General features: G+C 40.7%; 1 protein-coding gene across 8 annotated transcripts in view; it reads left to right on the forward strand.

Annotated features, from left to right (window-relative positions):
* The window catches only part of LOC147011890 (importin subunit alpha-1-like), a 97,724-nt gene extending 74,580 nt beyond the window's left edge, over positions 1-23,144 (forward strand). For 6 of the 8 annotated variants that reach the window (XM_085857386.1, XM_085857387.1, XM_085857388.1 and 3 more), the window contains 8 exons: positions 1,014-1,282; positions 1,458-1,549; positions 1,766-1,903; positions 9,911-10,036; positions 10,961-11,194; positions 11,390-11,572; positions 15,139-15,288; positions 22,759-23,144. In XM_085857386.1, coding sequence (XP_085713512.1) covers positions 1,014-1,282; positions 1,458-1,549; positions 1,766-1,903; positions 9,911-10,036; positions 10,961-11,194; positions 11,390-11,572; positions 15,139-15,288; positions 22,759-22,794 — 1,228 coding nt within the window. In that variant the 3' untranslated portion in view covers positions 22,795-23,144. The remainder of the gene's footprint in view (positions 1-1,013; positions 1,283-1,457; positions 1,550-1,765; positions 1,904-9,910; positions 10,037-10,960; positions 11,195-11,389; positions 11,573-15,138; positions 15,289-22,758) is intronic. The other 2 variants (XM_085857390.1, XM_085857394.1) reach the window with 2 other exon arrangements.

Below are 23,144 nucleotides of genomic sequence, written 5' to 3' on the forward strand. Positions count from 1 at the left end.
TGTTCCTTGTGCAACAACTCTAAACTGATAGTGTATATTGAGGCATGTATATCTTTGCCAAATTTGGGGCTCTTGTTAATGTTCTGCAAAAATTTGGATGTTACAAGGTCCACTAAACATTTGCATGCATGCGCACACACTTAAGTATGGGCCTGAGTTTGGCCTCTTAAAATGGCCTCTGAGTTTGGAGAAGTGGCATCACTTCCTGGGTTTCTCTGTACCAGCAACCTCGTAACAATGGCACCGCTTTTCTCACCAACCTCGAGGAATTTCCTCCTCCTAATGCATACCAACCGATATGGATTGTCCATGCTCTATCCTTTTAAATCCTGAATGTCAAGCAAGGAAGCAGCACATAATGGGTTTTTATTTATTTTATTTTTTAAACACTTCTGCCACTGAAGGTGAAGGAGGTTGTTTTCACCCATTTCTGTCTTGTTTGTTTGTGTACAGGATATCTTGCATTGTGAAAGGATCTGGATGAAATTTTGTGGAAAGGTTGGGTGTGTGACAATGACAAACCCATTAGATTTTGGTGACAATCTGGATCCGACTACTTCCCCCCCTCCCCAATTGATTCTTCACCATTGAGAGATTATTCCAAAAATTATATATAGTACGATATATCAAAAAGTTGATTCAATTTCAGTGAAGATCCAAATCATCCGTAACTGGATATGAGAATTATTAAATTTTTGAAGTGATTCTTCACCAAAAACGATATAGTACTGTTTCACATGATATTTCAAAAATGTAATTGGCCCCGATATGTTCTCGTGAATCAGGCATCGTATGGTGTTGGTTGGTATGCACTCTACAAAGTTCCCTTCTCGTTTAAAAAGTGTTTGGTATGAGTCGTATGACACTGCCTGGGTTTGAACCACTGACCGACCACACTCGGAACAGACACTCTAACAACCATGACACCATTGAGTGTCCTGTGACATTTGCCTGATGTATTGCTAAATCTGCCTCATTTGCTTTCCACATGCTTTCCTGTGCTGCTCCTCAAGGAAAATGCTTTCTCGGGAAAGACTTCCTCCTCTGGACGAAGTTATCAAAGCCGGTCTTGTTCCCATATTTGTGGATTTCCTAAGGACAGATGTCTCACCAGAAAAGCAATTTGAGGCTGCCTGGGTGCTCACCAACATAGCCTCTGGCACACCATATCAAACCGCCGAGGTTGTGAAGGAAGGAGCTGTGCCTCTGTTTGTGGCTCTACTCAGCTCGCCTTTTTTTCATGTTTGCGAGCAGGCCATCTGGGCACTCGGTAACATTGCAGGTATGCTCCAAGTGTGGGATCTTTTTAAAATGCCTGGAAGCAAATGTTCCTCTTGGTCATTACTTGAGAAAATATTTTGTAATTGAAATGCTGTGCCATAAATGCCTTGAAATATAACGTGCAGGTGTTTCCTTAAATGGTAATGAAATATAACCTCCCCTCTTCCCCCATCCAGGAGACGGGCCACATTTCAGAGATCTCGTGATTCGTTGTGGAGCTTTGGATCTACTTGTGTCAATTGTGAAAGATCCAAGCATAAACCTGCAGGTAATGGAGGCTTCCGTTATTTTGCTGAAGTCCTGGAAACCTGTTTTGTGATTTGTCTGTCATTTTGCTTTTTCTCTCATGAAACATTGTTGCCAAAAGGTGAAATTCTCTTTGTTCAAATCTCAAATTTTCTACGTAAGCATTTTGTGGACTGCTGTTTTTGGGATATGTTTGCTTTGCCCATGTCTGCTGTTGTGGATGACTCCAATCCCTCAGGTCAGCTTTATGCAAAACGTGGCATGGACTCTTTCCAACCTGTGTCGATACAAAAATCCATCAATATCCATTGGTGCCATTTGCAGAATTCTCCCTGCACTGAAGGACTTGCTGCAACATGAAGATGCTGAGATTCAGGTATGGGGGCGGGGGGGAGGGTGGGGAATGGGTGGATTTATTCTAAAAACTACATGGGAGGTGTTTTATTTTATTATTTCTTTTTAAATTTCCACCTTCCAGAGCCTGTTCTGTCTCTTTTTCCTCCAGGACTTAAAGCCAGCAGTATACCACCCTCTCTTGTCCTCAATTCTTACCCATGATCTTTATAGATCCCCACCCCCAATTAACCTTTTCTAACCCAAACATCTTGGCTTTTTTGTTTTTATTTTTCTCTCTGAGAGGTGGACTGCCCCCTTACTATCTTTACCACTGAAAGTAGGTGGAGGTTATGTTTTCACCCCCTTCTGTGTGTGTTTGTGGACGGATTTGGCTGAAATTTGGTGGAGAGCTTGGGTATGTGACATGGACGAAATGATTAGATTTTTGCTGAAAATATGTATCTGAGAATTTTTAGTGATTTTTTCACCATTCAGTGATGAGGCAGAACAACATGCAGCACAATATCTCAAAAGGTTATGGACTGATTCGGATGAAACTTTGTGGATGAGCTAGTAAGGTGACGAGAACAAGCCGATTTAGATTTTAGTTCAGGTCCGAATCCATATCCGGCCTATCAGTGGGATTCAAAACGTAAAGTAAATCAGCCTGGTGGACACATGCGCTCTACTGAGTGCCCTTCGATTTATGTAATTAAATGGGTTGGCAGGATAGTTTGAAGGTTTTCACATTTACCTCTGTTCTAGCCTTGGTTCAAATGTTGACCCAGCTATAAACTGTCACCCCAGTGGTACATACTTGTAAGGTTTCTTGGATGGATATTAAGCCAGAGGTCAATATTGGTTGGTTGTGTCGAAGAATTCCCAATTCCTCCTGTACATTGGAGTCATTTATTAAAAACAAAACGTAAACAAACAAACACAAACCTATCGATTTTATGGATAATTCAGAGGAGGTTTAATAAGCAACACAATCTTCCTCTGATTCTCCAGTCCATGGAGACTGAATTCTCATATAATAATCAGTAAGACAAGGTCTGATCATCCTCTAGACAAAGTGGTGCTAAGGCTGATGTTTTGGTGTTCAGGGGAGGAATCACTCGTAGCCTTATCACAGCAGAAATTCGGAGGTTAGCTTAAATTCAAAGGGCTAGGGATTTATTTTTGACCTGAAGGTTAAGAGTTCTGGACATTATCTTCACACACCTTCCATTTATACTCGATTGCTACTTCCACCCGGACTTTCAGACACCAGTATATAATTATTTATATACAAGAATCCCTTAAGCTAAATAGATTGTTCTATTCCACTGAATAAAGATTAAAGATTATTTGGAAGGCCAATCTGTTTTGGGGAACAGGGGTGTTTTTACTTAACAGATTGTTAACCATCCAATACAGTAAGAGATGTCTGGTTGTTTAAAATGCAATACATTTCCCATTAAAGGGTGATAATATATTGTTCTACATGCTAAAATCATTTACTTTTTCAAGTTGATTATCCATCAAGTTTAATTGGCCAAATTAAATATCATATCACCCTTAAATCCATTGTGATAATTTTGGAGAAAGGTGCATCCACATCCCTCCCTTTTTGTCATTCAGACAACATCACAATCGATTTCAATTTATGAATTTTAAAAAGTTCACTTTGGAAATTCTTGAATGAACATTCCCTATTCCTGGGACATCAGCATCCAAGTACAAATCACCAAGCCCACCCCTCCCCTATCAAAGTTCGCCAATAAAGTTTCACACAGCTTTCTGATCCATCTTTGTGAGGATGTGAACGATGATGCAAGGACGGAGGTGCTGGTCCAGACAAGTGCTTGTGCACTCTATGTTGTCCTTTGTATCAGGGCCTTGATCTTCTCTTGCAAGTTGCTCATGATGCCTGGGTGCATGCAGTACCTCCAAAGAGGACGCTGTCTCTCACTGCAGTGATGCACTTCTTAATCAGGATCATTTTTTTTTTTGAATATATATATATATATATATATTTTATTTTTAGTCATTGTTGACAATAACTTAGGCATTTAGAAAGCTCATGGCATTTCTCCAATGAGGAAGAGAAGGTGGCCACAAGCATTTCCCTTCTGAAATCCAACTTCACTTTGCAGAGTCCCTCACCAACATCTCCTCCCCCACCACCACAATATTGTGCTGTGCCATGGTGAACAAGTAACTACATTTGGTTAAACTTGGTGTAGGACAGAGCATCGGTGGAGATAGCATCAAATGCAAGGCGCTGTTGTCGGAGTCAATCACGTCACATGCAGTATAGCTGGAGACATATAGGAGCGGTGTAGCCGGAGTGTAGAAATGTGTAGAGAGTTGAAAGTCTTGAACACAAGCCACCCCAGAGCATGTCACCAGCAATGACCACTCCGCACACTCCAATACCATGATAGGAAGATATTCATGTGCTGATGCATAAAGAGATCCCATTAGTAATTCCCACCAAGTGGGTAAAGCATGAAAGGGCCGGAAAGTTTAATTTCTTACAGATTGCAAGCCACTGGTAAAGGACAGCAAGACCGATGACCGCCTCAGGGATAACATCTCCCTATGGTCATATAACATGTTCATTTCAAATTGCCTATGGAGTTCCCAAATTTCAATGTTGCACAAATCATTAAATTCCCTATCTGGATTGGGATTCTCATAAGGAAATTGTCTGAACAAACATTGCAGTGGTAATGGCTTTTCTTTTTTAAAGGGTAATTGAACAATGAAGACTATACAGTCATGGTGCATTTGAAGAGTACGATAATAATCACAAGTAGTAATATTCCAATGCAATAATATTGCTCACCAGTTCCAAAAATTCCCTTTAACCAAGACCCAAAATCCCATCCTTTAGTACAATCATGGTATTTCTTACACTCTGCTTTAATTTTGGCAGCTAGATCATATATTTGCTCTGAATTATCAGTGATGTATATGCAACATTTAGATCCCACAATGGTGCACATTCCCCCTTTCGCTGCCAACAAAACATCAAGGGCGATACGATTCTGCATGGCTACTTTTCAGATAGCCGTCATTTATGCATTCATTTTAGTGAAGCCCTCAGCAGTATTATTAGCAGTTTTCTCAAGATGTTGCCATGTTAATAAGCTCCCTAGCAGTCTTGGCGGCAGCACCATACATAGGAAAGGCAATCATGAAGAATCTTTCGGTTTCTTAAATGGACCTTTTCTGTCTATTCTGTGGCGTAAAAGGTGATTGATCAGAAATGTGGATTTGGGGTATCGCATATCCTATATGGCAGGATCCTGTCCATCTAAATGGCAACCATGGATAGGCCCTATATCCACATATTAAATAAGTATTATTTAAAGCTGCTGGGGTTCTGTGGGGTTGCCTGGTTGTATATCTATGACTATACTTGTCCTGTTGATTAGACCATCAATTGTAGTTTTGAGGGTATATCGCATAATATTCACATATTGAGTTATCCAAGTAAGGTCCATTGCCTAAATGACAAACTAGTCCTGTTTCTTTACCCATAACTTCAAAATATGGTGGATGTATTTCCAATCCTTCCACAGTCCTTCCTTTTATACTTAGGATAGTACCATCCCCTGTAATCAGTACAGTTATATCCTCATTTTTTTCCATTTACCTTTCATTTCTGCCATTTTTGCTTTTATCTGATGTATCTTTACCTTGAAATGGGACTACCAAGAAAGGCAGTCCTTGCTTCGATGAGTATGGCAGTTATGAACACACCCAGCACCTGCTCTTATTCATTATGTAAGCATGCTGTAAGGATATTGCTAGAAACTTTTATTTAGGGGATGCTGATGTATTAGTTCATGTAAAGTTGTGTCTTGTTTAATATGTGACTGTAAGTGTTTAATGTGCTGGTAGTCGCATTTTCTTTGACATCATTCTTTTATTTGCACGTATGAAAAAACGACTTGGTGAGTCAGTGCAGGTGTATAAAAAAAATCACTTTTTTTGTTGAACACTCGTATATGCTTCAGTACAAGCATTATTTGTCAATCCTAACCAGGGAAGTACTCCTGCGTAGATTCAGAAAAACAAAATGATCGGTGTAATCAAACAAACATCTGTTTGCTCTGAGCTGTGAGCTGGCAGCACACACCCATTCAGAGATTTTCAAAAGTCTATCACCTCTGATCTGTGAACCCATGTCTACCAGCAGTTCGATCTGCAACCACGCTTATCCAGGACTTAAAGGTCCCATGACACCCAAAAGTACTGAAATTGTGTATATATATATATATATATATATATATATATATATATATATATATATATATATATATATATATATATATATATATATATATATATATATATATATATATATATATATATATATATATATATATTAGTGATACCCGTGCACATGCACGGGATAGCAGTACAACATAGCTGGTAGCAGACGACAGACCGTACACGGGGAATGACAAAAATACACATTGTGCAAAATGCAAGTGGTACTATGGAACGCCAAGACTTCCCAAGCGTTGTCGGCATGTCCGCTAAGTGCCACAGCAATTTCATCGGGATCGTGTGACGGCGAGCCAAATTTTTAGTGTGCAAGCCTGGTATTATAATAGAGATATGTCCTATAGGAGTTTTTCATCGTGATTTCAGATCTGACTTTTTTTCACAATACTCGTTCTGCAAAATGTAAAAAAAAATAAAACTCTTCGGGAACGCCCCAAAAATTCGGCCGAAATCTACTGAAAGGGGCGTAAACCACATGACGTCATCTCCAGAACAAAGGCTGCACGTTAATTACTTGGGTTGGTGGTCTACGTGATTGTATTGGCTTCCTGTGTGTTTCCACATTCGATTGGTCGACTCAATCGCTTCGTTCATTTCTGCTTTAAAAAAAATCAAACATTTGGTTTTGAATAATGGATGACATGGACTTTGATTTGTCTGGTAGCGACAGTGAGTGTGAGAGAAATGAAGGATTTTGGTCTGAATCGCATGGAGAATTGTCGGATAACGTAGTCGCGGGAGGTGAAGTTCAGGCAGCTGGAAATGAAATACGGCCTTACCGGTTCGAGCCCGAAGCAGGACAAGCAGAGGAAAATGGCTGAAATTCCCGGAGTTCATGATGATCGGGAGGACATCGAAGGAAGACTTGGCAATAACAACTGGTTAGACAAAATCCTATTCATAATTCAATAACATAAATTCGACTTGCATACTGCTCGATATCAGAAATATTTTAGTGACGTGACCAGCGCAGCGCAGCAGACATGTTGCTCCGTGGTGAATGAATCACAAGCAAGGCCAGCCCATGTCATCGGCCGTATCTCTCCGCGCATAAAACGAAGCAATCTCGCTGTCCGGATACGATGAAAACTTGTGTGCAGAACACACCTTGCGACACAGTTGTCGAGAGTAGTCCAATAAATCTGACGTTCTGTTGCATTTTAATTTATTTTATTCCTACTGTCGTCATGTAGCACCAGTAGAAAACAATGAAGAAAAGAGAATAATAAAAAATCTTCAGCACGTCAGATTTATCGGACTCGTCTGGACTCTAGAGTTGACAAGTAACTTGTATTATCATGCACACAATTTATAAGTCAATGCGTAAGTGTCCCGAGGCTATGAGGCCGTGTAATAGGACAGATAAATTTGTCTTTCATAGTTGTGCCAACATATTTTTTCCCTGTTCATTTATTACAGCATTTTGGCTAAATGTTAATGAATAGCAAGCCAATGGAAGCAGTACCTTCACTTTAGAATAAACCCATGTATGTCGAGTGCAGCCATACCTGGCTTGCATGTATGTGGAATCGTACCTATCCCAGCAGGCTGGTTTCAACGAACAATTCAATAAGCTGCAAAATGTAGGTGCAGGTTTTTCACATTGTTTGATTTTAAAATTATCGCCTTGCACCTTGAAATGATGCAATATTAATCTTTAGTATTTTACTTGTATGTCTCCAAGTTTATTTTTTTAATGGAAAGGTTCAACAGTCACATTTTATATTTTGTGGACATGGTATTCATTTGCATTATGCGGACAACAAAACGAATTTCCATACCGGATCGGTCGAGGCCCGGGTTACCAACGACCGCCACCGGTACCGGTGGTCAGCAGGGTACCAGTGGAAATTGTGCTACTGCTGGGCGAAGGAGGAGAAGGAGAAGGAGACGGGGAAGGCGAGTCCGGAGGCAGTGGGAGAGGGGGAAAGGTAGAAGTGTGGAGGTGAGAGTTGGAACTCTGAATGTTGGGACGATGACTGGTAAAGGGCGAGAGTTGGCTGATATGATGGAGAGAAGAAAGGTGGACATACTGTGTGTACAAGAGACCAAGTGGATGGGGAGTATGGCTAGGAGCATTGGAGGTGGTTTCAAACTGTTCTACCATGGTGTGGATGGGAGGAGAAATGGTGTCGGGGTAATCCTGAAGGAAGATTATGTCAAGAGGGTATTGGAGGTGAGGAGAGTGTCTGACCGAGTGATGAGTGTGAAGTTGGAAATTGAAGGGTGATTATGAATGTCATCAGTGCATATGCCGCACATATGGGGTGTGAGATGGAGTATAAAGAAGATTTCTGGAGTGAGTTAGATGAAGTGGTGGAGAGTGTATCCAAGGATGAAAGAGTGGTGATTGGAGCAGATTTCAATGGACATGTTGGGGAAGGGAATAAAGAGGATGAGGAGGTGATGGGGAGGTACGGTCTCAACAAGAGAAATGTGGAAGGGCAAATGGTGGTAGAGTTTGCAAAAAGAATGGAAATGGCAGTGGTAAATACGTATTTCAAGAAGAAGGAGGAACACAGGGTGACATACAAGAGTGGAGGAAAGTGCACACAGGTGGATTACATCTTAAGCAGGAGATGTAACCTGAAAGAGATTAGTGACTGTAAGGTTGTGGCAGGGGAGAGTGTAGCTCGACAGCATCGATTGGTGGTCTGTAGGATGACTTTAGAGGTGAGGTTGAGGAAGAGAGTGAGGGCTGAACCAAGGACCAGATGGTGGAAGCTGAAGGAGGAAGACTGTAGCGTGAAATATTTGGGCCAAGATTCAAATCCAGGCTCAACAGCTCAGAGTTGAGTGCGCATGCCTCTAGGCTACCTTGTTTAGCTTCGAAATCTAAGGATAATAAAATTGAACTTGTTGGTATTCTTGTCCTGATGCCCTGAAATCTCTGAACAATTTTTTTTTTTTATCTCCTTGAACACTGGCCAAATATTGTCTGGCCCGTCCATCTCGATTGTGGAAGACCTTGGCCAATAAAGCTTGCTCTGTCACTGAGTGTAACTTGATGGTGTTTGTAATGAAGAGAATGTTACCAAAGTTTTCTAACAATATTTCTTCCTTCTTCTTAACTGTTAAACACATTTATAATTTTCTCCTGGTGATGAACATTGTACTTGTATCTCCAAGTAAGTTTGAACAACTTCTCGACAACATTACTGACAGTCATGAAAATGTACTCCAAATTGGGTTCGATGTTGAGGGTATTTCTGTTGAGCAGAGTGAGGCTGCACTGGCCAACTGTTATTGCTGAATATTTTTCTTTATGGACATTTTCTGATGGTATTGTGGTGTTTATTTCTCCCCACCCCCATTTCTGCTCACCCACTTTGAGTTCCATCAGTATGCAAAATTCCAGTTTTCTTCCCCACCTAGAAAGTACTAAACATTTATATCGGTCACTGGTTCGGTGTGTGTGCGCACACAGTATGATTTTATGTTCATGTTTGTACACAGTATGATAGAAAGGGACATATGTTTTAAATATATTCCATCAGTTAATTGCAGTTCAACAAACTGTCAAATGGGTGAACCAAGTTTCCAAGGTAAATCTATATTAACTGCAATGTCCATGGGCTAAAAATGCTCATTTTGGAGTATTACAATGGACCAGTGATGCTATTAAGCTGAACTGATACTACCCTGCAGGCACCCAGACTCACAAACGCCCCCCCCCCCACAACCCTGGTCATCAGTGATTAATCTGTCGTCACATGCTTAGAAAACATAAAGCATCCCCTGTGTGTATTTGGGCACTGTGCAGGAAGATGTCATCTGGGCACTCTCGTACCTGTCTGAGGACTCCAATGATCGCATACAGCTCATCTTGGATTCAGGATTCTTGCCTCGACTGGTCGACCTGCTCTCTTCTGCTCCTATTTGTGTTGTGGTGAGTTTTTCTTTTGCAAATTCCTTATTACCTCTGTGTTTGATTTGGACAACTTGGGGGACAGGTTGCATGTCATCACACAGGTTGGATGTGTGATGAGGACAAAATATATCGTTATTTTTAAATCTTATTTTTAGTGAAGATCTGGGTCTTGTGTTGTTTTTTTTTATTTTTTATTTTTACATTATTATTATTATTTTTGAAATTCTTCCCCATTGAGAGGTTGGGCCAAAACGATGATATCTCCGTTGTGGACAGACTGTGAAAACTTGGTGAATGAGTTGGGTAGGTGACGAGAACAAGTCTATTAGATTTTGGCTAAGGTCACGATGCAGATCCGACCTATCTACCGCTCTCTATATATGCGCTCTACCAAGTGCCATTCTCATTTTAGTTTGCGATGCTCTAGATTTGTGTGCAGATTACTCTTGGAAAAGAATTGCTGCACTATTATTATCAATATTTTTTGTAATACAAATTTGCCTTGTCCCGGTTTGGTTTGTGTGCCGTTCTCATTGGACTCCCGAGAATGATGCTGGGATCCCAGATTCAAACCCCATATATTTTTGATGTAGTGTGGGAACACAAGCAAGATATGCAATTTGTCACCCTTTATTTCTATGTTGCATTTTCTTCATTAACCTCACCTGGAAACTGCTGGAAATCCCAATATTGATGTAAGCTTAGCTTCTCAAACTGAATTGATAAAGCCTTAGACCTTCATTCCCATGTTGACCTTCAAAAAGGTTGGAGGTTGTGGGGGGGTGGGGTGGGGGGATAGTTGCCTTTATTTTGCATGACGATGCTGCAAGCTTAAGTACAATGTACAATAATTGATCAAACATTGTTTCATTTTACAGCAATCCCTTGTAGCTGATTAAATTGCACATTGTGATGCAAAATGTATTTATTTGGTTTGTACAGATACCAGGCATTCGTACTGTTGGAAACATTGTGAGTGGCACGGATGTGCAGACTCAGGAGGTTTTGGATGCAGGTGTGCTTGAAGTTATCCTTGACCTCCTTCAACATGATCATTTGAATATTGTGAAAGAAGCCACTTGGACCGTCTCAAACATAACTGCTGGGAATGTGAATCAGATTCAGCAAGTTCTTGACACTGGGCTTATTCCGGTCATTATCAACTTGCTTGACAAGGTGGCTTTCATTTTACATTTGGGGAGAGATGGTGATTGGTCGCTGATGTGGAATAGAATGGGTTAAAGGTATAGAATCACTGGCTGCATGTGGCACTTAATTTGGTTTGTTTTGGTGACTTGTTCCGTCGACCTTTTGAGATAGCCACCTGTCTTTTGATTTTCATGCATTCCTGTTATTGTTCATACATTACAGGGTGACTTCAAAACCCAGCGGGAAGCTTCTTGGGTGATGAGCAACTTGACAAGTGGTGGAACAGTTGTGCAAATCATCTTCATCGTCGAAGCAGGAGTCCTTCCACCCCTTGTTAACATGCTGTCTGTGAAAGATTCAAAGGTTGTGCTCATCCTTCTTGAAGCTCTTAAGAATATTTTCCTGGTAAGAGAAGCGATTGAAGGATGTTGACGACATGCCAAGGTGTTTGTGTGTAAAAGAGTGAGGGACTGACTTTGAAGGGAAAATGAACCTGAAATGTGTTTTCCAGTTTCCCATTTGAAACATTAAGATTACTTTGTTCAATTCTTAATGTGGTAACGTTGCCAAATAGGATTTTGTTAACACAATTTTTTTTAATCCAAGCACGAAGGCTGACGGCACCTCTACTCCAAATCTCACATAGCTGTGACCTCTTAAATTATTATTTTTAAACCATTACATTTGCATCTTATCTTCACCAGTGAGTTCCAAAATGGTTCTTGTGAGACTGGACATGACAAAATTGTGCACTTTGTGATTACAAAGTAATTCTGCGATTATATTCTCAATCTTGCTTTTGGAGTTATTTGGTTATTTCTCCGAAATAAGTTTACAGAGTTGGTACCAGTGTCCGTACTTATGTCCAATGATGTTTGACAAAACTATCTTCTCACAAACTACCTGACGATATGATCCATCAGGCCGGCAAGGTTTCATGTGGTTGTGCTCCCCGGCTGGATGAGCCCCTTTTAAAGGGGGTAAAAGTATTTTTGCCCCAAATAATGTTATTTTATTCAAAAATCTTTTCAGAAGCCACCAGACAGATCCAGACCAAACTTGCCACGAGGTATCGTGACCATACCCTAACCTTAAGTTGTGCTCCTCAGCTGAATCTCCCCTGGAAAGGAGAGACCCTAATCCTAACCCTAACGGCACTCTGTAGGGAGTATACCTCTGCCAGGCTGAATAGTTTGTTTTGTATCCCACTGATGGGCTGGATTCAGTCAGATCTTCACCAAAATCTAACAAGAAAAAGAGCAATTGGAGATTGCAGACCCTCGCCAGGACTTGTTTTGTGTGGTATTTGTGTTCTGGTTAAGTAATTAATAAGACATAACTATAACTGCTGGCAGTGATGACCATGTACCAAGACGTCCCACTTTGAAACTCTGCTTTGATTGGACACTTGGACCTGACTCATGATGATTGTTATTATTTCAGAATGGGGTTAAAATAAATTTAAATCAAATGGAAGAACAAATAGGTAAAGTCCTGCATTGGAGTCATCAGGAGGAACCTCGATAGGATTCACATTTCAGCTGCTGCTACTCTACCCTCAAACCCTTCCACGCAAAGACATGTGAGCCTTGTTCAAAAAAATTTTTTTTTGAAGAACCGAGAATCAAAAAATCAAATAATTGTGGCTGACATGACATCTGCCCGATCAAGATGGAATTTAAAACTTATTCACCATCATTACTTGATCATAGTTGTGAAGTTTCATGTCAATTGATGAAGTGGTTCAAGAGAATGTTTGTTTTTTGTTTGTTTTAAGATTTTCACTGCGAGAACATGACATCAATTATTCGTGAATACCCTGGTATCCCAAGGCTTAGGGGACATTTGTTTGAAGTTTCCCCTCTGTCCAGCCTTTCTGGAGATTTTTTTTAATAGGTTTTTAGGGTAAATCCAATATGGCTGCCAAACCATGTTACCTATGACATCGCATGTGTGAACCTCTTGTTTCTCATGGATAGTTGGTCATATGTGTAAAGTTTTGCCTCAATCTGTTCAGCCATTTCAGAGAAGATTTTTGAAGGTTTTTATTTTTTTAAACTAACAATATAGTTGCTGAATCACTTGTCCAATGATGTCAATTTTTTTTTTTTTAATTTTATTTTCCCTCTGGACAAATTTATCCATAGATGACAGTCAAAAATTTTCATACTGATTGGATGTAGAATTCTACATATGAAATTGTGATGTCATAACTTATTTCCCATGAGTACTTGCCATGTGCCAAGTTTCAAGTGTTTTTTTTTACTTACGAAATCTAAAGATTTCGTAAGTATATTGATGACTTCTGTCCTCTGTTTGTGTGTTTGTTTGTAGGCACGATAACTCGAACGGAAGAAGCGACCAATGTCAAATTACACCACGTGATTCAGGAGGGTGATGGCTAGTGCTGATTAGATTTTGGTCAAAATCGGTCAAAGGTCACAGTGAGGTCGAACGTCCAAAAAATGGTAACTCGAACGGAAGAAGTGACTAATGTCAAATTACACCACGTGATTCAGGAGGGTGATGGCTAGGGCTGATTAGATTTTGGTCAAAATCGGTCAAAGGTCAAGGTCACAGTGAGGTCAAACATTCGATTTTTTTTTGATGGTTTGGTACAGAATCATCGTAGAAACTTCTGGTTTGCGTCGCTACCTTCTCAAGAGACAGCTTTTATTCGACAAGGTTAGAGGTCAAGTTGACGATTTCGTAAATACCAGAATATGACTGCTTGTTTGTTTGTTTGTCCCCCCTGTGGTGTGGTTTGTTTGAGATAGAGGTCCATCATTTATCTGTTTTTCCAACATGGCTGCCACACCATGTAACCGATGACATGATTATAATTGAAACATACAACATTCTACATTTGCTCCTATGGTGAATATTCATCTCAACCAAACAAGTGGTTGTGGAGTAAATCACTCGTTCTGTGTGGACGAACAAAGATGTCGTGCATTGTGCGATACTTGTAAAATCCATAAAACAAAGTTGACCTTAAAATAATTGGTGGTTGAATTTGGTGAACTGATATGCAAATCCTGTTCAAATTTGTTGTCAATCGGATGAAAATTGAGGATTTTCGAAATTTGACAGTTGTTCACCTTTTGACCTCAAACGATAGGTTTCTTGCTGATGACGAACTCAACCATGTGAAGTTTCGTGGAGATTGGTTTAAAATTGTGACTTGTCGACGACAGACAGACGGATGAACAGAACCAACTAATGTACTTGAAAAATCTTCGATTTTTTTCATAAGGAACAAACAGACCCAAATGCAATGACCTTTCCTCTGGTGAGGGTAATCATTTTGTCCTCATCACACACCCAACCTCTCCACCAAATTTTGTCTGAATCCATCCACAACTTGAGATATCATGTTTAGACTGATGAAAATGTAATCTCCGTCCACCTTTTGGAGGTGGAGTTAATTACCTTGCTTTCACTACCAAGTATTGGTCTTTGTACTTGGGACATATTCTGACCCTTGGTTCAAAATATGACCTGAAAATCCTTGTTTGATTAATAATATATAAAACTCCCAATGATGCTGCGCTCAGCAGTAATCAGGTTACAACCTTCATATTATTCGCCATTCTCGATTGAGATGTCTTTCTCTTTCTCTTTTTCTCTTTTTCTCTTTCTCTCTTTCTCTCTTTCTCTCTTTCTCTCTTTCTCTCTCTCTTTTTCTCTCTTTGTCTGTCTCTTAGTCTGTCTCTTTGTCTGTCTCTTTGTCTGTCTCTTTGTCTGTCTCTTTGTCTGTCTCTTTGTCTGTCTCTGTCTCTTTCTCTCTTTGCTTTAAAACCAAAGATTCAAAGTGAAAACTTTGATCCTGATTAGATCGAATAATTGTTTTTGAGCTTTTCAAAGTTTGTTTTCCGTTTACGCAAATGGATATGAAATTTCTCCTTTTTGTTTTGCAGCATTTGAACTTCTTAGTCAGTTTGTAAGAAGTGATTTTCTTGATCTGACAGGCTGCAGGAAAGCTTGATGAGGTGGAGAAGCTGGTGTTTATGTTGGAGGATTGTGGTGGTGCAGAACAACTGGAGGTCTTGCAGTGCCATGAAGTTGAGGATATCTCCAATGGAGCAACTTTCCTCCTTGAGAAGTATTTTGCTGCTGAGGTGACTGTCCTTTTAAAAACAAAGGTCCTTGTTTCATGTCATACATTTTGGAAGACTCGTGTGACAAATTAATTGGAGCTGTCATGTTTGAGTTCAATGTTTTTTTTTTTTTTTGTTTTTTTTTAGTTTTGACGTTCAAGCTCAGGATTGACAGTTTAATTGTGGAGTAAGATTATTTGAGGTGATACTTGTGGTTCCTTGGTGTTGTTTTAACTGGTCTACCTTATTCTGTTTCTCATGAGGCGAGAGGTCGGGATGGGGCTGACGCTTGCTGTCTGCAAGTAATGTTTGATTGGGTCGATGCCATCTGGCTTGGGGTGGGCAGGGGTGGGGTGGGGGGGGGGAATTGAAGATGAAGAGTTGAGACTGTCCCATGCTGTAGACACAACTTGTCAGTTGAGGTGACATGCAGTCAGGGGATCTGACAAGCAAGAGATCTGATGTGTTCTTTGACAGATCTGACATGCAGTGTATCTGACACCTTGAGAGAGTACGGCAGTTCCATCATATCACAAATCAAAGGCAAAAAGTTGAAGCCAACATCCATTTTTATTATTTTTTTGCATTTGTGTTCCGTATCTCAGATCCATACGACACAAATGACCAATGGTCGATGCATCGTCAGCTTGATGTTCCTCTTGATTCGTTGCTTCTTGAAAAGTCGTCCAAAGAGACTTTAGTGCTATAGCTGTTTTACTGGTATGGAAAGTATCGTCTTGAGAGACGGTCTGGATTAGTCAATGGCAGATCCAAGGCAAGTGAACTCGTTGACAAATTCAACTACTTTGCCAGATGAGATGATTATGTGCGTTTCTGGTTGGGTGGGGTGTGGGGAGGGGGAGAGGATGAGCTTTAGTCGATTGGTGAGCTTTAGCTGGCTTCGTCAATTATGGTGTTAAATAGCTTGCCTGCAGGGAGATGAGCTGATAGAGAAATTCATGTAGAAACTCCCTTCCAAGCTACACACATATATTGGAATCCATGTGTAATAGTCTGACTAGTTTGAGCAGATTATGTGTGACAGCACAAATTCTGAGTTTTCCACAAAATTAAAGGCATCATTGAAGTCATGTACACTGTAGGCATGCTGATCTGATTTTTCCTTGGTCTTCTCAATTAGTTGGTGGATGGCAATGATCTGCTCGGTGGTGCTTCGACTGGCATGGAAACTTGCTTGCACTGGGGATCAGGACTTCTGGAGTACAGGCCTGATTCAGGCTAGAAGAACTAGTGCAAAGGGTTTTCCAGGAATAGTGTGATGCTTTGATTGTTGCATGTGTTGGTCTCCCTTCCCTTTTATAAATGGAAGCATTATTCCGAGTCTCCAATGGGTGGGTGTAATCTTGGCAACCTCGACAATATTGATTTGAGCAAGCCATTCACCCGTTGCCTCTCCACCATACGAGTTTCGCAGTGACAGCGCAGATGCTCAATTTGGCAGATGCTCGATGGTCCTCAATTTGGCCCATTGGTTCAACTTTTTTGCTGGTGGATTTTACCCCAGGCAGGAGTACAGGGCTGGTGTTGCAATCTTGATCGCTCGCATTCTTGCTAGCAGTGGCTGCCAATGTGGGGTCTTGCATGCCAGGTGGGTTGTTCAAGAGGTGAGACAAGTGCTGTTGCCATCTATTCAAGCAGTCCAGCATTTGTCCTCTCTGATCCATTTGCACATGAAATTGATCTCTCGTGTGGATGTAGCAAGAGTGAAGTTATCTGTAAGTTTTTGGTCTGCATCAATAGCTGTGGCCTCGAGGGTTTCTGTCTTTTTACCCTGATGGGTGGAGTTATCCTGGTGAAGTACCCGATCTCAATCATGAGTCGGTCATTTTGTTTCACTGCAATCACCTCTCAGCCAAGCTGGCTTTCAAGCTGCAATATTGTCGAGATAGGCATAGTCTTGGAGATCCATGTTTAATTTTTTTGCACTGCAGGGTTTACAATTGTCTTTTTTGGCAGAGGCAGTTGTGTTCATCTTGGTCTGTACAGTCTCTGGGTCCTCAGAAGCTGAGCAGGTGAAATAGTTGGACATGTGTTTATGGGCAGTCTGAGGATCCAACAGAGCAGTTGCATTGAGTTGCCAACTGCTGGGTACATCGGGTCTTGCTTTGAGGTTGAGTGAGAAGAAACCCTGCAGGATTGCATACTTGAGAACCATCAATCCAACATCAGGAAATGGTCAATGGACTTGTGGGTAAATCCATCATTTCTATACTAGGAGTAATGGTAGATCATTCATTTTTGAAGCCAAGAGCGGCTGATGTGGATATCATGTGGTGCACAAGTCAAGTATGTGGGTGCCATTGTCATTTGCAGTGCCAAAATAAATGTCCAATGATGCCTCCTGGCGATGCGGTCTGATCCAATTGTAGCATTAAAATTTCCAAGTACAACTACTAGATCATGACTGCTTGTTCAAGAAAGTTAATATACGAGCGAGTTGTAGAAATTGTCTTTTGTAACTTCACTATTCATTGTATGCCTGGTGTTGGCTTAATGGTTTGTGGCGGGCTTTGGATCCGAGGGTCCTGAGTTCAAATCTCACTCAGCTGTTGAATTAATACCAGGTGGGGTTAACTCGGCCTGTCATCGTTCCGAGTCGGCAAAATGAGTGCCAGCTTGCTGGTATCCTGTCGGAGTGGCGACCCGTCCAGGATTGTGCCCAATAGCCAAGGAGACTGCTTAAGCAGCACCAACGCACCTGAACAGAGAGTATGGTCCCAATCTCCTCTCTCATTCATTGTGCATAACAAACAAGACAGTCATTTTCAATTGCTATTTTGGAATCTGGCTGATAAGTGAGGTGAAAACGGATTCCATTGGATGAGAGCCTTCGTTGTTTGGTCCAGGGCTTGGGTCATTCCTGCTTGGTGGATAAATTCAGTTCTGCTTGACGGAGGTAATACCCCTCACCCAGTTGCTCACCTGAATCTAGGAGAAGCGTCTCCTGAATACTATCTCATTCTCTTCAAACTCCCAAAGACTGGCTCATTCTTATCAAGTTAATCTGCAAGCAAGAGTGTTTTTGGGGAAATAAGAGGGCATTGTCATCCTGATGGATGGAGGGTAAGGGCATTCCATGTTGCGTATCTTGTTTGCTTACATAAATTGAGTTTTGTACTTCTGTTTGTGGGCAATGCAAGGGTCGATGTCCATGTACATCAGTCTGGTTATCTGCACCAAGAGGCTGACATTCTCTGACCCAGGGGCTGGGGGCACATGAGCAATTTGGAAGGGAGAGAGTCTGCTCTCCACAACCTTGCTGAGGTAAGATTATTTGGTGATGGAAGTGTGCGATGGGTGGGTCCATCCCTTGCGCCATGACATGGCCACCACATGAAGGCTCCCCAGCACCACTTGGAACACGACCATGTTCAGATGATTGTAAATTTGGCTGACTTTGTCTTTTGTTCACGACTTCACAATTAAAATAAGAATAGGCCATTGTGTGCTTGTACCCTGGCTGTATTATTTGTTTGTGGTTTGTTTATAAATTGTCTGAAGTTGCTCCATGAAGCTTACTCAAGGGGGGAAAGGGGGAAGAAATTTGCTTGCATAAATTGTACTGATGGGCTCCTTGGATTAAAGGGTTTGTGGAGCATGTTCATGGATGGATTTTTCCATATAGAATCCACAATGTATACTTGTATCAAACTCCATCACCTTCTCCCCATGCAGTGGAAGATGGTATTTTGCAATCATTTCTATCTGTCTTCCCGGGCCATAACTTTATTACCATTTGAGTTTTTTTTTTCCATTACATTTTCAACAAGAAAAAGAGCAATCTGAGATCGCAGACCCTCACCAGGACTTGTTTTCTGTGGTGTGGTGTTTCACGTAATTAATAACAGACATAATTAGAACTGCCACTTTATAAGTGCTGGTAGTGATGGTACCAAGACGTCCCGCTTTGATGCAACTCTGCTTTGCTCGGACACCTGACCCTGACCCACGACGTTTATTGTTGTTTGATTTAATTCAGAATTGATTTAAAATGAATTCAATTCAGATCAAATGGAAGACCAAATGGTTATAGTCCTGCATTGGAGTTATCAGAAGGAATCCAAGCAAGCAAAAAGAAAAGATTAAGTCATCAGGAGGAACCTGGATAGGATTCACATTTCAGCTGATATTCCTCCACCTTCAAACCCATGCAGGCACAGACAAGTGAGCCTGATTCAAAAAAATATATAAATAAAAAAACATCAAAAAATTTAATTATTCTGCCTGCCAGATCATGCATCCGATCAAGTTGATATTTAAAATATGTATTCTCCATCACGACGAGATCACAATTGTGAAGTTTCACATCGATTGATTAAGCGGTTCCAGAGAAAACATTTTTTTAATATTTTTCTTAAATCCAATATGGCTGCCAAACCATATCAATTATTCCTTAACCTTGTGCACACATGCCTTGGAGAATATTTATATGAAGTTTCCCCTCAATCTGTCCAGCTGTTCTGGAGAAGATGATTATGTGTTTTCGGGTAAATCCAATATGGCTGCCGAATCGTGTGACCAATGACGTCAAAAAAAAATTTTGACCATTTTTATCCCTCGATGGCCCTCAAATTTTCATACCGATCGGATGTAGCGTTCTACATATGCAATTATGACGTCATAATGAAGGCACGTATGACAAAAAAAAATCACTCATTCACCATGAGTACTTGCCATGTGCTCAGTTTAAATTTCTTTCTTTGGTGTGCTTTCAGAGATGCAGAGGTCCAAAGTTTTTCCATTTTTCAACCTGGCTACCACATCATGTAACCTATGACATAAGTATGATTAAAACATTCTACATGAGTAGTCACACCTGTGGTGAAAATTTTGTCTTGATCCGACAAGCGGTTACGAAGAAAAACCCGAACGTACTGTGGACAGACACCCAAATGTAATACCCTCTCCTTCGGTGAGGGTAACAAACCTTTATGATGGGAATATGGAGAAAACAAATTAATCATTGGGTCCAAATGTAGGTCACAGGAAGTAGTTTTTTTTATCCCCCGCCAATCAACGAAGTTGGCGGGGGATATAGATAGAAATGATATAGAAATGGGTTCCGTCCGTACGTCCGTCACATTTGGTTTCCGGAGCTTAACTCCAAATCCCCTCAATATATCTTTATAAAATTTGGTACACATATCAAGCAAGTGGTGAACTCGTGCCTTTTGATGTTTACAAATTAAATTATTTTTTTTTACTATGGTGGGGGATATCGAAGACTGTCTTCAACGGATGCTAGTTTTATTATCCCCTGCCAACCAATGAAGTTCGGTGTGTGACAAGGATGAACTGATTAGATTTTGGTGAAGATCCGGATGCAGATCTGACTTCGAGAATTTTTAAAGTGATTCTTCACCATTGAGAGATGGGCGCTAAAAACGATGTATAGCACGATATTTCAGTTGTAGGTGTTTTTGGATGTTACTTGGTGGACACAGGTTTGTGACAAGGACGAATTGATTAGATTTTGGTGAAGATCTGCATCTGGATCCAAGAATTATTTATTTTTCAAAGTGATTCTTCACCATTAAGAGATGGGGCCAAAAACGATGTCACATGATATTTCAAAAATGTATTGGGCCGATATGTTCTCGTGGATCAGGCATTATGTGGTGGAGGTATGCGCTCCACTGAGTACCCTTCCAGTTTGCTGCTGTTTTTGTCAAGTTTAGTTTCGAAGCTGACAAAGCAGACGTAGACAGGCTTTGCATTTTGGGATGTTTTTTTATTGCTGATTTTGGATTGACCCTGTGGCCCTCTGCTTTTTATTTATTTATTTTTTGGACTCACGATATTATGGACTGCAGCTCTGGCATCGACCTGTTCAAATAACTGAAATGTGGGTAGATAGTCGATGACTTTGAGCAGTTGCTGTATAATGGAATTTTCTTGTAATTCCAGCATTTTTGGGTAAAATTGTTGCACACTATGATGAAGTTGCTTGTTTTCTCAAATGCCAATAGCAGCAGTCATGCTTGCTTCATCCACCAAGATGCTCATGGGCCATGATGATGAAAGTTCATGCTGAATCATGAACCATGAAAGTGTCTTGTATCACGTTCTAGACAAATGAACAGGACTTTGGGCAAAGTGTTGCTGCCACTATTAAACGATATCAGTCATCTGAGTTTCTTCATTAATATAATTTGGTGGTGTTTTCCGTAACTTTTTTTTGTTGAGCACAGTCATCTTGTCGGAGAATAAAGGAGGACAGCAAAAAGGCAGTTTGGTGTTGTGCTGTATTCCAGTACACACTTTGGATTAGTCTTTCTCATTTAAATAAAGTGCTGAGTTCACTGCAATTGGAAAAGAGCTGGCTTTAGGGTTTGGATCTCTGTCTCTGTCACGCTGAGGGTGTGAACCAGCAGTAGGGTAGCAGTGAACTCTTGGACACTATGCAAAGGAATGAACGAACAAGAAAAGGGAGGAAATTATGCAGCCTTCAAAATATGTTGGCTTTGGTGGGGTTCATAGGGATTTGGGGGTGAGCATGGCCTGCAAAAAAAAAAAAATGACCCCAGAAGCTGTGTTCATCCCCCTGGAAGGAAGAGTGGGATTAGTCTCTGGAATGAGGTTCTACATGGAAGAAGTGAGTAAGAAGAGTTGAAGTATGCAGTCAGCCTGTTTTGGAAGCTTTAACTAAGAGTGGGTTATTGGAAGAATGCATAAATCTTGGAGGAGGTTTGGATGACAAGTCAGTCAAAATAAAATGCATGCCACCAATGCCTGCGATGACATTAGACCTTGTGCTTCAGCCTCATTATTGGAGATTCAATGTTGAGCTTTAAATTGCACAGAATTCTAGAGAGACTGTTGTGATGTTGGGGTGCTTGGCTCTGGAGGAGAGCAATATTCCATTCTGCTATGGATTAAGGCCTTGTCTGAAGTTCTGATTTTTCAAGGAAAAACTTGGAATATCAGAGGATGCCCAGTCGACAGCTGGCTTTGGAGGTCAGCTTTGCTATATGGTGGGCCCAGGAAAAGTCATGGCCACCGATGGGGCTTAGTTCAAGAGATTACCTCTTCCAGTTGCTGACGATGGAAATAAGTGGATGGGTTCGCCTGATGATCCTTCTGGAGCGACAGCTTGATAAAATGTACATTTGCCATTTTTCTCATATGTTGAGCTTGTGTGCCCAAGGGTCTTGTACTCTTCACTCAGGACTTCAAATCTGCTTTCCTGCACCAACACCACCTGTTTCCCATTTCTACCTCCACTTTAGCAGTTCCTTGTTCTCTGCAGTGCAGTTTATAAAACACAGCATTAAACTCTGGTATTTTCTGTGGCATAGCTGTTGAAATGGCACTATTGAGTCGGTGGGAATTGTGGGGTGTGGATATGGAACATGCAAGGTGGGTCAAATGGCTTTTCACTGTCGTACTTTTGTGTAATGCCTCCTTTTCAACAAAAGCATTCTTTTCATTTTCATGGTGATGTCTTAACCATCTTCAACCCTTTTTCAGGAAGAATATGAAGATCGTTCACCATTTCATTCTTGAAGAATTTTACAAGGACATTTGTATATTTGTACTTGGGGTCTGGATACAATTGGTTGCAGTTGTGGATGGGCTTTGAAGTGCATTTTTGTTTGGAATTATTGTATGCATTTTAAATTGATTATGTGAACTCATTTTGCACTATTTAAACTGGTTATGCAGTATAAAACATTTGGTTTGATGCAAATGTTTTCTTTGCAATAATGTGTTCTCTGCTTTTTGACATGAAGCACTGTTCTCGTGGCCTTGCACATAGAACTTCTCATCTGAGAGTCCCGATTTGTACTTTGACTTTCTTTGGAATGCCGTCATTACCCTTTCATTAATATACAATAAAGTGTTTGAAGTACCGA

Source organism: Eptatretus burgeri, chromosome 15 (assembly GCF_056783735.1).
Source record: "Eptatretus burgeri isolate ZD-2024b chromosome 15, Ebu_testis_v1, whole genome shotgun sequence".
In the NCBI taxonomy this organism is placed as follows: Eukaryota; Metazoa; Chordata; class Myxini; order Myxiniformes; family Myxinidae; genus Eptatretus; species Eptatretus burgeri.